Consider the following 14,583-nt stretch of genomic DNA (forward strand, 5'->3'; position numbering starts at 1 on the left):
AATGAGGTAAAAGGGAGACTGGAGGAGGACTTGAAGAGGGACTTAACTTGAGTATGTTTTGGTCAGTTGGTGCATTGATGGACACAGTGACGTACATCAGTATAAATAAAGCCACATTTAAGTGTTTGACTGAGTAAGTAAATTATTGAGTGGCAATGTTTGCTACAGTTAATGTGTATGGGTTTATAATGACACAACTACGTGAGTTTGCATTTTGAATTTCGTGGTTGCAAGTACGATTTGCAAATGTGCAAGCTTGTATCATGTCTCTTAACTTTTTAAAACGTTCAATAAGTTTTGCAAGCATAATTTATTTTCAGAATGATTACAAATTGTTTTACGAGTATTAATATTCTGCTGTGAATCAAAAATACACTTGCAGATTTGGAATCTGCGCGTTCTGAGTCACTGTTGTCACGTTACCAAGATATTCGTAAACTAAAAAACATTTTTTAAAGAGATTTGTAAACTTGTAGAACGTTCTGCGTAGCTCCCTCCATTAACCACGAGCACAACTGCTCCTTGATTTTAACTGGCGGCTTTATTCTGTATTTTTAGTCAGAATTATCACCTTCCGTGAAAACTATAAAGTAAATAAAAAATACAGTTAAGCACACTCTTATAATTTTGTTTTATGAGTGACTTATTAGCTTGATATAACTCTGAAGTGCTTACATATATAAAATCAGTTAAACCGGAGATACCAGTATCAGATTAAACACATTACTTAGATTAAAATACCTCATTGGCTGTTTATTACAGTGGGGAGGAAATCAAACTTCACACTTATTATTCTTGGCATGAATTCACGCTTCATCCTTGATTATTATAACGTTACCACCCTAACATACACGCTCAACCTTTACGAAGTGCACCCGAAGACACGAAAAACATAGCTAACAGTGTTGGATTGACTTCACTCCAAAAAATGTGTTGCTCCGATAATAATCCCCGTTAACAACAGTTCTTAGCCACGTAGTTCCGCTTGTTTTACCATTTCCCCCACATAGCGAACATGTAAACAACTCAAACAAAAATAACGACATAGACTGAGAGGTTAATTGTTAGTTACAACAACAAAAAATTAGTAAAATTCGATTTGCGCAGCTCTGGGGACAGGATCTTTTACTCCTGACCAATCAGTTCCCTTTTCCAAAACCACATGCCGCCTAACCATTGGCTGAACTGTTCCTTCAATCAAACACCAGGACGTAATGAATAAGAGAGGATCAAGTAAATAAAACCACAACGATATACTTGATTATAATCGTCTCTGTTATGTGTACATCGATTTTTTGTTGTTGTTGTGAAAAGGCATGACAGTAGTTTGCTTATCATGTGAAATATAATGGTACATTTGAGAGGAACTCCAGACCAGCCATTGCATTGACAGCCGCTATTGGGTTTGCTAGCTGGTCTCTGACATTCATCCTAGCTTTACTATCAACTGGCAAGCTTTATCAGGCAGCTTTAGATGCGAGGGGAAACCGAATATATTTGCTAGTGAACCATCTGATTGGTGAAGTTGATATAAATGCCATTACTTAGCTAGCGATCTAGCTAAATTGAAAGTACTGGGGGAAAGCTAGCTAACTAACTCCCACCATCACTGAAGTGTAGCTAATGTTAGCTAGGTTTATTGAAAATAAACAACTATTTATTTGTTAGCTATATTTTAAAGACTTGTCACTTTTGAACACTTGTCAAACTACTTCATTCCACTGCCTGTTTTATTGACAAATTAGTGACTGGAAAGTTGGAAAGAAAATGCCCCTCCCAATTTCACTGCAAATAGACTACTAGGCTGTAATGGTTGGGTATCGTTTGGCTGGTGTGTACATTACATGAGTGTTTAATTAGCCAACTTACTGACTGACTAGGCATATTGTCTGACTGAATACTGGGACCTTCAGCAGTACCTTCCCTTTGATTACAGCAAGAGTCTCCTTATGTCTTGGAGCCATTTAACATGTACTGTATGTAACCACTCAAATTCTTACAAATTTCTACAAACACAAGAACAGACTTATATTCACTTGCCTCTGGCTGCGTTTACAGGCAGCCCAATCCTGATATTTTTTCCACTAATTGGTCTTTTGAACAATCCCAGATCTTTTCACATCAGATCTTTTTCAGTGCTGATCTGATTGGTCAAAAGACCATTTGGTGAAAAAAAATCAGACTTAGGCTCCCTGTCTAAACACAGCCTATTTGTCCTATACTTCAGGCTTGTCTGGGATATATATTTTAGCTGGCACACCTGTGTGATTTTTTTTATACATAATAATAGAATAAATAGAATAAATAGAATATAGATAAATATAGATATAGATAAATAGAATAATTTATTCACCCTGGATATGAGACTTGCATTGATTTTTAGACCTCTTTGAATCAGAAGTGCCAAGTGCTATCTTGATGGAGAAAGTCTGCATGTTGTCAGATGTTTAAGCTACCATAGTAGTTAGTAAAAATGAGAACAGGCTAAAACAGTTATGGTTTTGTAACGTATTAAAAAATGAACATGAGTAATTTATACAAAACTTTATTGCGTTTGGTGGTCATCCCCTTTAATTTGGCCCTCTTAAAACATTGGTTGCATCCTTCCTCAGGGAACTGTCTGCTGATAAATGACAACATGGTGGCAGGTGTTTTGATGTGCTGCTCTAGCGTTCCATGGCCCAGCAGAATCCCCTGGGGACAGGGGGATGGACACGTTCGTTTTTATAAAAGTCTGGGAAGATTATAGAGGGAGGAGAGGGCATGAGTTGGAGTACAGTAAATCCAATCCAACCAGTGGCCCTGGATTATATGCTACAGTATGTCATCACACAGACAGCCATAGTGAAGGGGGTTTACATAGAGCATAAAATATATTACCACCAGCGGACCTTGCTTCTCTGTGCTCTGGCGAGATCGCAGATAATTGGTCAGAAGCCACTGGAGGTCCTTGGAATATTCTCTCTGTAGCATCTGTAGAGAGATGGATAGAGGTACTGAATGCTCTTGAGAGAGCAAGAGTTAACATTGACATTGTTGATTGAAGACTATAAGGGTGCCTTCCAATCAGAAAAATGGATGCGTAAAAGGCACTCCAACTCAATGGTTTTCAATGGGAAGATTGTGTTGGGGGGGTGCTAGGCTTGTGTTGTGCTGTCCGACATAAAATAGCCCACGTCTAATATTGAATGAGCTTCCCAAGTTACAAGTTTAGCTACAATTCTGCATGAAGGAAATAGATCCACCCATACTATTCTCTATCTAACCTTGTGAATAAACTCCAAGAACAAGATGATTATCCTGGTGGCTGGGAGGTTCCCAAGTTCTTGACATCTGTCTGGATGTTAGGGAAATGCTTCAACCTGAGGAAAAGAGCAGAGAGGGGGAAGACATGAACCCCACTGCTTACATTTCAGTGCTGGTTCAAGTTGTCACCAACTTTTTCAGTCACCAATTTATCAATGAACAGGCAGTGAAGTAGTTTGACAAGTGTTCAAAACTCAGTAACAAGTCATTAAAATATAGCTAGCATGTTGGCAAGTATCCGGCCAGCAACCTTCATCTGTCGACGGCAACAGCGTTCACAGGCTCCTCATCTGCACAAATAACCCCAAAGTGAAACCTATTTAAACTGACATTATTTGTTGCTTAGTTTCTTTACTTATTAGATGCATATAATGTCCAGAGCAAAACCTAGCCTGGCGGATCCAGCCTGATCCCTTTTTACCGTTCTATTGCACTTCACATTTGATATCTGAAGTGAAGTAGAAACGTGAACACAGCGATCCGGTTGGTTCCACCAGGACCAGGCTATTTATAACCACCATTGATAGTGTGTGTGTGTGTGTGTGACCCACTTGTACCTTTGATGAGTGGCCAGGAGCTGATGTATGCTGCTATGCCCATCAATGGGGCTCTGGAAAAGACCTCAACTCTTGCCTGCTCACCAACGGTCATCAATAGGGAGAACAGAAATAGGTAGGTTTAGTCTGACCTGTTCAAACTTCAACATAGTACCCGTTTGTGTCAGATATTACCTATCCTAACTGCCATTGGTGATAGAACAGTGACTATGTATGTGTTCACAGAAACATGTATGGAGCCAGCATATGGAGACTTGCAAGATGATGTGATGGAAGTCCAGACTGGCAGACGGGCTTGATACTGATGTCTCTGAAGGGAGAAAGACCTGGCACTTGGCATTAACATTTTACTAGACACAATTTTACTTGTATTTCTTTTATTAAATGGTATCAGACAATATGTGGAGGGAGGAACCCTGTGTATTCTGAACCAGGATCAGGGATCTCCTGTTGTGAGCGGGACACCACACAGGAAGGTATGGCTACTCAGACATGTTTGCTAAGGTAGCTCCAAAACCTCCAGACAAAATGCAGATCGGCACAATATTTGTATCGGCTGGGAACGACAATAAAAGATGAAAGGTTCACATTGTTATATCAGCAGAACAGTGCTTCTATTGTATTATGTAAAGTGTTTATTCTACATGGACCTGTGACTATGTTTGAAAGTTTTCAAAACAATTTGTTTTAGAATATCTACATACATTTATCAATTACATTCTTCTCATATTACTCTTTAGGCTAATGATCTATTCAAAGCTTCTCTATATCTGCCTGTAGTTATTGAGCTCAACTTGCAGGAGGTTTGTTTGTTGTGACTGAGTGAGGGGAAAGCTGTGGGCAAGTTTCTGACACCCACATCAATCCACACACCCAAGCCAACTCACATTTGGCTTCTGTCATGGCCACCAGCCTTTCTTGAGGAGCAAGCCAAAAAACAAGGCCAAATCAGCAGGTGTAATTCCCCTTTAAAGCATCACACAATCTAGTACATACAGTTGATTTTATTAAAACACTACATATATATTGAAAAATATGTTTAACATTTCTACCAATCGATTGTTGAAAGAACAGACGACACTCGGGCGACCAACATTTATTTTAGTCTGGACAGGCCAAAATTTAAACTGCAATAATTTTCTCATAAAAATTGTCTCGGGGGGAAAAAATAAAGTAGTTGAATATACATCAAATAGCCTACACAGTACAAACACAATATGTAACAGACTTTTTAGGCTTAAATACAATGTCTGGATGCAATATTCTACCCAGGAATATTCAACACTGAAATCTGTTACTCTCGTCATTCCAAATGCATCTGTGGATCTTTTCAACTGACAATACTGAAAATCAACCTGTCTTTAATGCAGGGTTTGATCTAAACATCATAAGCTATTTAGTGGAATGGTTTTTCTGCTCCTCTCTGAGAACCTCTTCCCACATTGAGTAGAGGTGATCAGCCTTTCTCCCGTGTGGACCTAAATGTGCATCTTCAGCTAGTTCTGATGGGAAAAACCTCTTCTCACACTCGGGGCAGCTTTAATATTTCTCCCCTGTGTGGACCCTCCGGTGCCTCTTCATGCTGGACGAGTGGGAGAAGCGCATATGACACTGGGTACAGCTGAAGGGTTTCTCCCCTGTGTGGACCCTCTGGTGCCTCTTCAGATTGCCAGCCTCAGCAAAACGCATGTGACACTGGGTACAGCTGAAGGGTTTCACCCCTGTGTGGACCCTCTGGTGGATCTCCACCTTCTGGAGGCAGCTGAAGCCTTTGTTACAGAACATGCAGAGGAACCGTTTCTCTTTACTACTGCCTGATGTTGCTCCCCCTCCCCTCCCATTGGCCCTTTGGTCCTTTGAGTTCAATACCTGATCAAAAAGGATGCAGCCCTGTGAATCAGAAGGCCCCATCAACGTAGACACTGGGTCCCGATCCCTGAGCGTGTGTAAAGGGGAGTGGGTTGCGACGTTTGGATTTGTCTCTAAGCTTTCCCTGTAATCTAAGAAATCTCTGCCTTGTGAGTGTCCTTCCCCTAAGTGAGTCTCGTCTGCATTCAAGGTCAGAGGAGAGTCGCCCTCCACTTTCACAGTCACTTCATCTATGACTATAACCCCCCCTTTCTTATTTAGGCACCCTTCAGAGAATCCACTACTACTGTAATGGTTCCAGTCCCCTCTGGACAGATCAGCCTGTGTGTCTAAACCCAAGGGCATGTTGTCAGGGTCCATCTCTGTTGCGTAAGAACAAGACGGAACATCCCCACCAGTGTCTAACGTGTCACCATCACAATCTCCACGGGAATGAACCGTTCTTTGGCTCTGGTGAAATACGGGTAAGTACTCTGAACCAGGAGCAGGAAGACAGCCCAGTGGCCCGAGCCCCAGTCTCTCTGGGTCTGATCTGTGGTCAGATCCTGTGTGTAAGAGCCTGTGTGTTGCAGTTAAAGTCTCCGTGTCTGTGTCTGACTTGAGGACGGTGTTCGGCGTTCCACTGACCTCGGTGATGCTGGGTCGGGTCCTACATGGCGCTGGGGCGGAGGTGGGGTCCTCCGCTGCTACAGGGGGCTCTCTAGTCTGGATGTCTCTGCTGTGCCGTGGCTCCTTCTCTCCTTTAGTCCTCTCCTGCTTGACCCCAGGACCTGCAGCCTGATAAGAAGAGAGGAGGTTATTACCGGTTCATGAGTTGAATTGGATAACAATGTCGTAAGGAAGTGTCACAAGCTTCCCTATGGCAGATCAATTACAATGTAATCAAGTGAATAGCTGAGTGGGAGCCTTTATGAAATAAACCAGACATATTTGATTTACAAAGTAACGGTAATATTTTATGCAAAGCTGTTACACTAACCTCTATCACAATAACGTGCTGGGTTGAGGTTCCACTCCCCTCATCAACAGTAATTGGTTGGTCATCTCTCAATGTATTGTGTCCCGCTGGCTTCCCAAAGCTCCTGTGGCCTCCAGTGAGATGTCCTTCACCTGAGAGAGTTATTTGGGGGAAAAGAGGTTAGCTTCTGTCAATGCTCAATGGTATATTGTACACCAGTGACAATGTCTAGAATTGTCAAGGATGTAAGGTGACACTTGAAATAACTTTTTGATATTCTATTTATAGATCAATTGATATGTTCCATGCATATATAGCCTCGTTATTGTTATATTCTTACCATTTACTTTTTAACTGCCTTTTTGGAAAAGGGCTCATAAGTAAGCATTTCACGGTAAAGTCTAACTAAGCCTGTTGTATTCGGTGCATGTGACAAATAAGTTGATTTGCGTCATATTGTTTTCAATGAGTAAATCATAGGACATACTGGAACTGGTTAGAATATGATATTGTGTCTTTGAGCAAGATAGTTCCCCTGATTATTTAGCTATTTCATACTATCCAAAAACGAACGAAGTGTTAACCCAATTGGTTACAAAATGTACCTCTTGCCATTCCTCTGTATCGGTCGAGGATCTTGACACTACTGGGACGACTGGCGAGGACGCGCTCTCGCGTTGTCCTCTCTGCGCGCTCCCGTGCCACCTTCAGTTCCAGTAACTGTAGTTTCCTCCGCAATCCCCTGTTTTCTTTCTGGCTTTGAGTTACTTCCAGACGAAACACTGCATAGTCGTCGTCTACGAGTTTACAGATCTCTGCCACGGCTGCATTCGCTAGAACCTCCATTATGGAGGCTATCTGAGTGTGAAAACCCACACAATTGGCCATTGTTAGTTAATGTTACCACCTAGCTAGATATCATCAATCAAGCCCTGTCTCCAACGCGAATTAACGACTACCTGTGGTAAGTATGTGATGCTGTGCAGTTCAATTGGTCATATTTTAAGTTCCATGGTGTTAATAAATGTCTAAATAACAACACTAAAAACGCTAACGTGAAAAGTGTTCTTGGTCAACGTTTACTTCCGTTTACTACTACTTCTTCTTCTTCAATGGTATATTGGCTTTAACACAATTTAGTGTGCATGTCGCCACCTACTGTGTGGGATGGAAACAGGATATATTCATACAGACGACCAAAATAAATAAACTAAATCAAACTACTTTTCTGTTAAAAGTAAAACAGATCTGACCCCTACACAGGCTCAAAATGATCAGAAGTCCAAACTACTTTTCTGCTGCAGCCACAATAATGTCCAGTTTCTTTGACACTTGAGCCGTACAGTTTTGAACTGCTAATGAACGCCACCTGGCAGCAAAATTGTACTACAGGCTGTGGTGCATCCACTACAATATCTTCGTAAGCGTCGCTTGTTTTCTCACCTCTTTAAATTGCATAGGAAATTTGATTGAGGTGTCAAAAGTTAGCAGTCAATCTCCTTCACCCTTACAGGGCACTCCAGGAACTCGGTATCATGATCCCCACCACAATTGCAACACCGTTGTCCTTCTAAATCAAATAAAATGTTCTTTGTCACATGCGCCCCGAATATAACAGGTGTAGACTTGACCGTGAAATGCTTGCTTATGAGCCCTTCCCAACGATGCAGTTACATAATTTTTTATAAAAATAGTAACGAGGAATAAAATACACAAGAGTGAAGCTATAACAGAGGGAACCAGATCAATGTGCAGGGGTACAATGTCTTGTTTTATTTATTTAACCTTTATTTAACTAGGCAAGTCAGTTAAAGAACAAATTCTTCTTTACAATGATGGCCAAACCCTCCCCTACATTGTAGGATTTTTAATGAATTTATTTGCAAATTATGGTGGAAAATAACTATTTGGTCAATAAAAGTTTATCTCAATACTTTATCATTGCCAACAAAGGGTATATAACAGAGGTCAAACGTTTTCTGTAAGTCTTCACAAGGTTTTCACACACTGTTGCTGGTATTTTGGCCCATTCCTCCATGCAGATCTCCTCTAGAGCAGTGATGTTTTGGGGCTGTTGCTGGGCAACACGGACTTTCAACTCCCTCCAAAGATTTTCTATGGGTTTGAGATCTGGAGACTAGCTAGGCCACTCCAGGACCTTGAAAGGCTTCTTACGAAGCCACTCCTTTGTTGCCCGTGCGGTTTGTTTGGGATCATTGTCATTTTGACCCCACAGGGTGAGAGCTTGCGTGGAGCCCCAGATCGAGGGAGATTATCAGTGGTCTTGTATGTCTTCCATTTCCTAATAATTGCTCCCACAGTTGATTTCTTCAAACCAAGCTGCTTACCTACTGCATATTCAGTCTTCCCAGCCTGGTGCAGGTCTACAATTTTGTTTCTGGTGTCCTTTGACAGCTCTTTGGTCTTGGCCATAGTGGAGTTTGGAGTGGGACTGTTTGAGGTTGTGGACAGTTGTCTTTTATACTGATAACAAGTTCAAACAGGTGCCATTAATACAGGTAACGAGTGGAGGACAGAGGAGCCTCTTAAAGAAGTTACAGGTCTGTGAGAGCCAGAAATCTTGCTTGTTTGTAGGTGACCAAATACTTATTTTCCACCATCATTTGCAAATAAATTCATTTAAAAAATCCTACAATGTGATTTTCTGGATTTTTTTTCTTCTCATTTTGTCTGTCATAGTTGAAGTGTACCTATGATGAAAATTACAGGCCTCATCTTTTTAAGTGGGAGAACTTGCACAATTGGTGGCTGACTAAATACTTTTTTGCCCTACTGTATATGTATTTTTAACATTGCTGGGAAAAGGGCTCATACGTAAACATTTCACTGTGAAGTCTACACCTGTTGTATTCAGCACATGTAACCAATACAATTTTATTTTATTTGAGATATGTACATAAAGGCAGGGTAAAGTGACTAGGCATCAGACTAGATAAGATTAAGAATAAAGAACAGAGTGGCAGCCACATGTGATGTGTGTGTGTGTGGTCGGTATGCGTATGTAGTGTGAATGACTACCTTACCTCTGTATCCCACACCTACAATTATCTGTAAGGTCCCTCAGTCGAGCAGTGAATTTCAAACACAGATTCAACCACAAAGACTAGTGAGGTTTTCAAATGTCTTGCAAAGAAGGGCACCTATTGGTAGATGGGAAAGAAAAGCAGACATTGAATATCTTTTTGTGCATGGTCAAGTTATTAATTACACTTTGGATGGTGTATCAATACACCCAGTCACTACAAAGATACAGGCATCCTTTTAAAAAAAAAAAAAAAATTACCCCTTTTTCTCCCCAATTTCGTGGTATCCAATTGTTGTTCTAGCTACTATCTTGTCTCATCGCTACAACTCCCGTACGGGCTCGGGAGAGACGAAGGTTGAAAGTCATGCGTCCTCCGATACACAACCCAAGCCGCACTGCTTCTTAACACAGCGCACATCCAACCCGGAAGCCAGCCGCACCAATGCGCCAGAGGAAACACCGTGCACCTGGCCACCTTGGTTAGCGTACACTGCGCCCAGCCCGCCACAGGAGTCGCTGGTGCGCGATGAGACAAGGACACCCCTACCGACCAAGCCCTCCCTAACCCGGGCGACGCTAGGCCAATTGTGCGTCGCCCCACGGACCTCCCGGTCGCGGCCGGTTACGACAGAGCCTGGGCGCAAACCCAGGGACTCTGATGGCACAGCCCTTAACCACTGCGCCACCCGGGAGGCCCCGCATCCTTTCTAACTCAGTTGCCGGAGTGGAAGGAAACCGCTCACGGATTTCCCCATGAGGCTAATTGTGACTTTAAAACAGTTAGAGTTTAATGGCTGTGATGGGAGAAAACAACATTGTAGTTACTCCACAATACTAACCTAATTGACAGTGTGAAAAGAAAGAAGCATGTACAGAATAAAAATATTCCAAAACATGCATCCTGTTTGCAACAAGCAATAAAGTAATACTGAAAAAAAAGTGACAAATCAATTAACTTTTTGTCCTGAATACAAAGTGTTATGTTTGGGGCAAATCCAATAGAAGACATTACTGAGTACCACTCAATATTTTCAAGTGGTGGCTGCATCATGTTATAGGTATGCTTATAATTGTAAGGACTGGGGAGTTAAGCACAGGTAAAATCTGAGTGGAAAACCTGGTTGTCTGCTTTCCACCAGACACTGGGAGATGAATATACCTTTCAGCAGGATAATAACCTAAAACACTGGAGTTGCTTACTAAGAAGACATTGAATGTTACCGAGTGGCCTGTGTAACAGGGTTAGTTATGTTTCCACATGACATGGCAGAAATATGTATTTGATGTTTAGGTATTCCTATTGGTTGGTTGAATTCACAAATCAATAAGGTGCTATGCCATTGGTCATGCTTACAGATAGGTGGAGATGGCAAACGTTAATGCTTCCCAGTCGATTGACATGCAAGCGGTAGGTCACTTTCTGAAATACTGTATCTATTTTCATATTTACAAGGTGTACGAGTTCATCATGTACATGTCCGTGTGTGTGTATATACAGTTGAAGTTGGAAGTTTACACACTTAGGTTGGAGTCATTAAAACTTGTTTTTCAACCACTCCACAAATTTCTTGTTAACAAACTATTATTTTGGCATGTCGGTTAGGACATCTACTTTGTGCATGACAAGTCATTTTCCCAACAATTGTTTACAGACAGAGTGAATTATAAGTGAAATAATCTATCACAATTCCAGTGGTTCAGAAGTTTACATACACTAAGTTGACTGTGCCTTTAAACAGCTTGGAAAATTCAATAAAATTATGTCATGGCTTTAGAAGCTTCTGATAGGCTAATTGACATAATTTATCAGAAGCCCCCCCCCCCCCCCCCCCCTTAATTTCCTTAATTTTGTCAGTCAAATACTTTATAGGACAAACTTCGTCGGGATAGGCAACCGAAATCAATAATTATTGTATGTATGACGAATTTTTGCAAACAGATTTATTTATAGACTAATACACTTGAAACAAATAGCCAAACCGAAAACTGCAGACATTACTACTATTACTGCCGCGATCAAACCGGCATAAAAAATAAATGAGTCAGCCAATAGCTTATTTTTTTGTGAACAAAATGTGCGATTCACACTCCGACCTGTGAAAGGCAGTAACACAGCGTCTAGTCGGCCGGAAAACAACACACATAAAAAGTAAACAGTGATCAAGAACAGTTTCCAGGTTAGCGTTGTTGTTTGGGGATTTATTAACACCCTGGAACTCAATATGACTCATTTAACTGCACAATATCACACACTTACCACATGTAGTATTTAATTCGCATTGGAGACAATACGTTTTCAATAGATGTTATTTAGGTAACGCTAGCTAGATACTAACGTTAGATAACTGTATGGTTTTTCACACTCAAATAGCCTCCATCATGGAGGTGCTAGCGAATGCAGCCGTGGCAGAGGTCTGTAAACTCGTAGACGACGACTATGCAGTGTTTCGTTTGGAAATAACTCAAAGTCAGAAAGAAAACAGGACATTGCGGAGGAAACTACAGCTACTGGAACTGAAGATGGCACGGGAGCGCGTCCTCGCCAGTCGTCCCAGTAGTGTCAAGATCCTCGACCGATACAGAGGAATGGCAAGAGGTACATTTAGCAGAAGGCCAAGGCTGTAAATATATGCTTGTCGCCTCCTGCACATGTTTTCAGTTGTGTGTGAGCGGTCCAGCTGCGACATCATCGCTCAGAGAGGTCATCCCTTTGAGTCTCCATGCTGCCACCTACCTATATGTAAATCAATATCTCAGTGCAGTGCATCTCTCAGGAAAGGTGGTGGTTTCGAAAGGAGTGGACATTCAGAAAGGAACCGTAGGAGATGTGGGGTTTTCGAAAGGTGCCACTCAATACGTCATTTGGGTTATCGGACGTTAGTCATGGTCTGCAGAGATGACAGCAAGGATTTGGAGTTAATAAAAAAAAGATATATATTGTGAGCTGTGTCTTTGAACGTTACCTACCGGTAGCCATGTTAAGTTAGGCTAAGTTTTTCGTAAATGTAGATAGTATCTAACGCTATCAATCAAATGTATTTATAAAGCCCTTCTTACATCAGCTGTCTCGAAGTGCTGTACAGAAACTCAGCCTAAAACCCCAAATGGCAAGCAATGCAGGTGTAGAAGTACAGTGGCTAGGAAAAATTCCCTAGAAAGGCCAGAACCTATGAAGAAACCTAGAGGAACCAGGCTATGAAGGGTGGCCTCTTCTGGCTGTGCCGGGTAGCGATTATAACAGAACATGGCCACAATGTTCATAGATGACCAGCAGGGTCAAATAATAATAATCACAGTGTTTGTCGAGGGTGGAACAGGTCAGCACCTCAGGATTAAATATCAGTTGGCTTTTCATAGCCGATCATCCAGAGTATCTCTAAAGCTCCTGCTGTCCCTAGAGAGTTGAAAACAGCAGGTCTGGGACAGGTAAGCACATGCGGTGAACAGGTCAGGGTTCCATAGCCGCAGGCAGAACAGTTGAAACTGGAGCAGCAGCACGGCCAGGTGGACAGGGGACAGCAAGGAGTCATCAGGCCGGGTAGTCCTGAGACATGGTCCTAGGGCTCATGTCCTCTGAGAAAGAAAGTAAGAGGGAGAGATTTAGAGAGAGCATACTTAAATTTACACAGGACACCGGATAAGGCAGGAGAAATACTCCAGATATAACAGACACCCTAGCCCCAGACACAAACTACTGTAGCATAAATACTGGAGGTTGAGACAGGAGGGGTCAGGAGACACTGTGGCCCCATCCGATGATACCCCCGGACAGGGCCAAACAGGGAGGATATAACCCCACCCACTTTGCCAAAGCACAGCCCCCACACCACTACAGGGATATCTTCAACCACCAACTTACCATCCTGAGACAAGGCCGAGTATAGCCCACAAAGATCTCCGCCAAGGGGGGGTGCCAACCCGTACAGGAAGACAACATCAGTGACTCAACCCACTCAAGTGACGCACCCCTCCTAGGCACCAGTAAGCCAGTGACTCAGCCCCTGTAATATGGTTAGAGGCAGAGAATCCCAGTGGAGAGAGGGGAACCGGGCAGGCAGAGACATCAAGGGCGGTTCGTTCCTCCAGTTCCTTTCCGTTCACCTTCACACTCCTGGGACAGACTACACTCAATCATGGGACCTACTGAAGAGACAAGTCTTCAATAAAGACTTTAAGGTTGAGACAGAGTCTGCGTCTCTCACATGGGTAGGCAGACCATTCCATAAAAATTGAGCTCTATAGGAGAAAGCCCTGCTTCCAGCTGTTAGCTTAGAAATTCTAGGGACAGTAAGGAGGCCTGCGTCTTGTGACCGTAGCGTACATGTAGGTATGTACGGCAGGACCAAATCGGAAAGATGGGTAGGAGCAAGCCCATGTAAGGCTTTGTAGGTTAGCAGTAAAACCTTGAAATCAGCCCTTGCCTTAACAGGAAGCCAGTGTAGGGAGGCTAGCACTGGAGTAATATGATTAAAAAAAATTAACTTAACTTATAAAGAATGCATTAATTTTACAATACATTTTTTATTATTGAATATTGTGTTACCTTACATCCTTGCCAATTCTAGGCAGTATCAATAGTGTACAATATAGCATTGATAGTAGCTAACCTTACCACCTCTTTTCCCCCAATCACTCTCAGGTGAAGGAAATCTCACTGGAGGCCACAGGAGCTTTGTGAAGCCAGCGGGACACAATACATGGAGCCATGACCAACCAATCACTGTTGATGAGGGGAGTAGAACCTCAATCCAGCACGTTATCATGATAGAGGTTAGTGTAACAGTATTACATCAAAATTACAGTACATCAAATGTGGCCAGTTTATTTCAGAAAGGCTCCACTCAGCT

At 42.2% G+C, this 14,583-nt stretch overlaps 3 protein-coding genes across 15 annotated transcripts in view; 1 reads left to right on the forward strand and 2 right to left on the reverse strand.

Moving 5' to 3' along the window:
• The window catches only part of LOC110534616 (oocyte zinc finger protein XlCOF7.1-like), a 1,104,347-nt gene that overhangs the window by 984,276 nt on the left and 105,488 nt on the right, over window positions 1-14,583 (forward strand). For 2 of the 5 annotated variants that reach the window (XM_036934452.1, XM_021619606.2), the window contains exons 1-2: window positions 11,580-12,332; window positions 14,376-14,506. The exons of the other annotated variants lie outside the window; for them this stretch is intronic. In XM_036934452.1, coding sequence (XP_036790347.1) covers window positions 12,086-12,332; window positions 14,376-14,506 — 378 coding nt within the window. In that variant the 5' untranslated portion in view covers window positions 11,580-12,085. Of the gene's footprint in view, window positions 1-11,579; window positions 12,333-14,375; window positions 14,507-14,583 lie in introns of those variants that run through there. 5 annotated transcript variants of the gene reach the window in all.
• LOC110534627 (zinc finger and SCAN domain-containing protein 22-like) overlaps window positions 1-14,583 on the reverse strand; it is a 231,841-nt gene that overhangs the window by 49,887 nt on the left and 167,371 nt on the right. The window lies entirely within an intron of this gene.
• Window positions 2,330-8,086, reverse strand: LOC118936888 (zinc finger protein 449-like). Of its 6 annotated transcripts, none has more exons than XM_036934526.1 (7): window positions 7,296-8,084; window positions 6,712-6,842; window positions 6,360-6,509; window positions 3,864-3,939; window positions 3,267-3,362; window positions 2,881-2,973; window positions 2,332-2,694 (listed from the first exon to the last, which is right to left on the reverse strand). In XM_036934526.1, the coding sequence occupies exons 1-5, from the start codon at window positions 7,576-7,578 to the stop codon at window positions 3,358-3,360; spliced, it is 645 nt and encodes a 214-aa protein (XP_036790421.1). In that variant the 5' UTR covers window positions 7,579-8,084; the 3' UTR covers window positions 2,332-2,694; window positions 2,881-2,973; window positions 3,267-3,357. The 6 variants fall into 6 exon arrangements, with proteins under 6 accessions (XP_036790419.1, XP_036790422.1, XP_036790421.1 ...); XM_036934525.1 differs by having other exon boundaries at window positions 2,332-2,734; XM_036934524.1 differs by having other exon boundaries at window positions 2,330-2,973.

This window comes from Oncorhynchus mykiss, chromosome 10 (assembly GCF_013265735.2).
Source record: "Oncorhynchus mykiss isolate Arlee chromosome 10, USDA_OmykA_1.1, whole genome shotgun sequence".
Lineage (NCBI taxonomy): Eukaryota > Metazoa > Chordata > Actinopteri > Salmoniformes > Salmonidae > Oncorhynchus > Oncorhynchus mykiss.

Excerpts from the sequence above, each read along its gene's own strand:
- LOC118936888 (XM_036934522.1), bottom strand. The coding sequence starts at position 7,578 with ATGGCCAATTGTGTGGGTTTTCACACTCAGATAGCCTCCATAATGGAG. Across the intron at positions 6,843-7,295 it reads ATACAGAGGAATGGCAAGAG|GTGAAGGACATCTCACTGGA; the intron begins GTACATTTTGTA and ends TAACTCTCTCAG. Across the intron at positions 6,510-6,711 it reads AGCACGTTATTGTGATAGAG|GCTGCAGGTCCTGGGGTCAA; the intron begins GTTAGTGTAACA and ends TCTTCTTATCAG.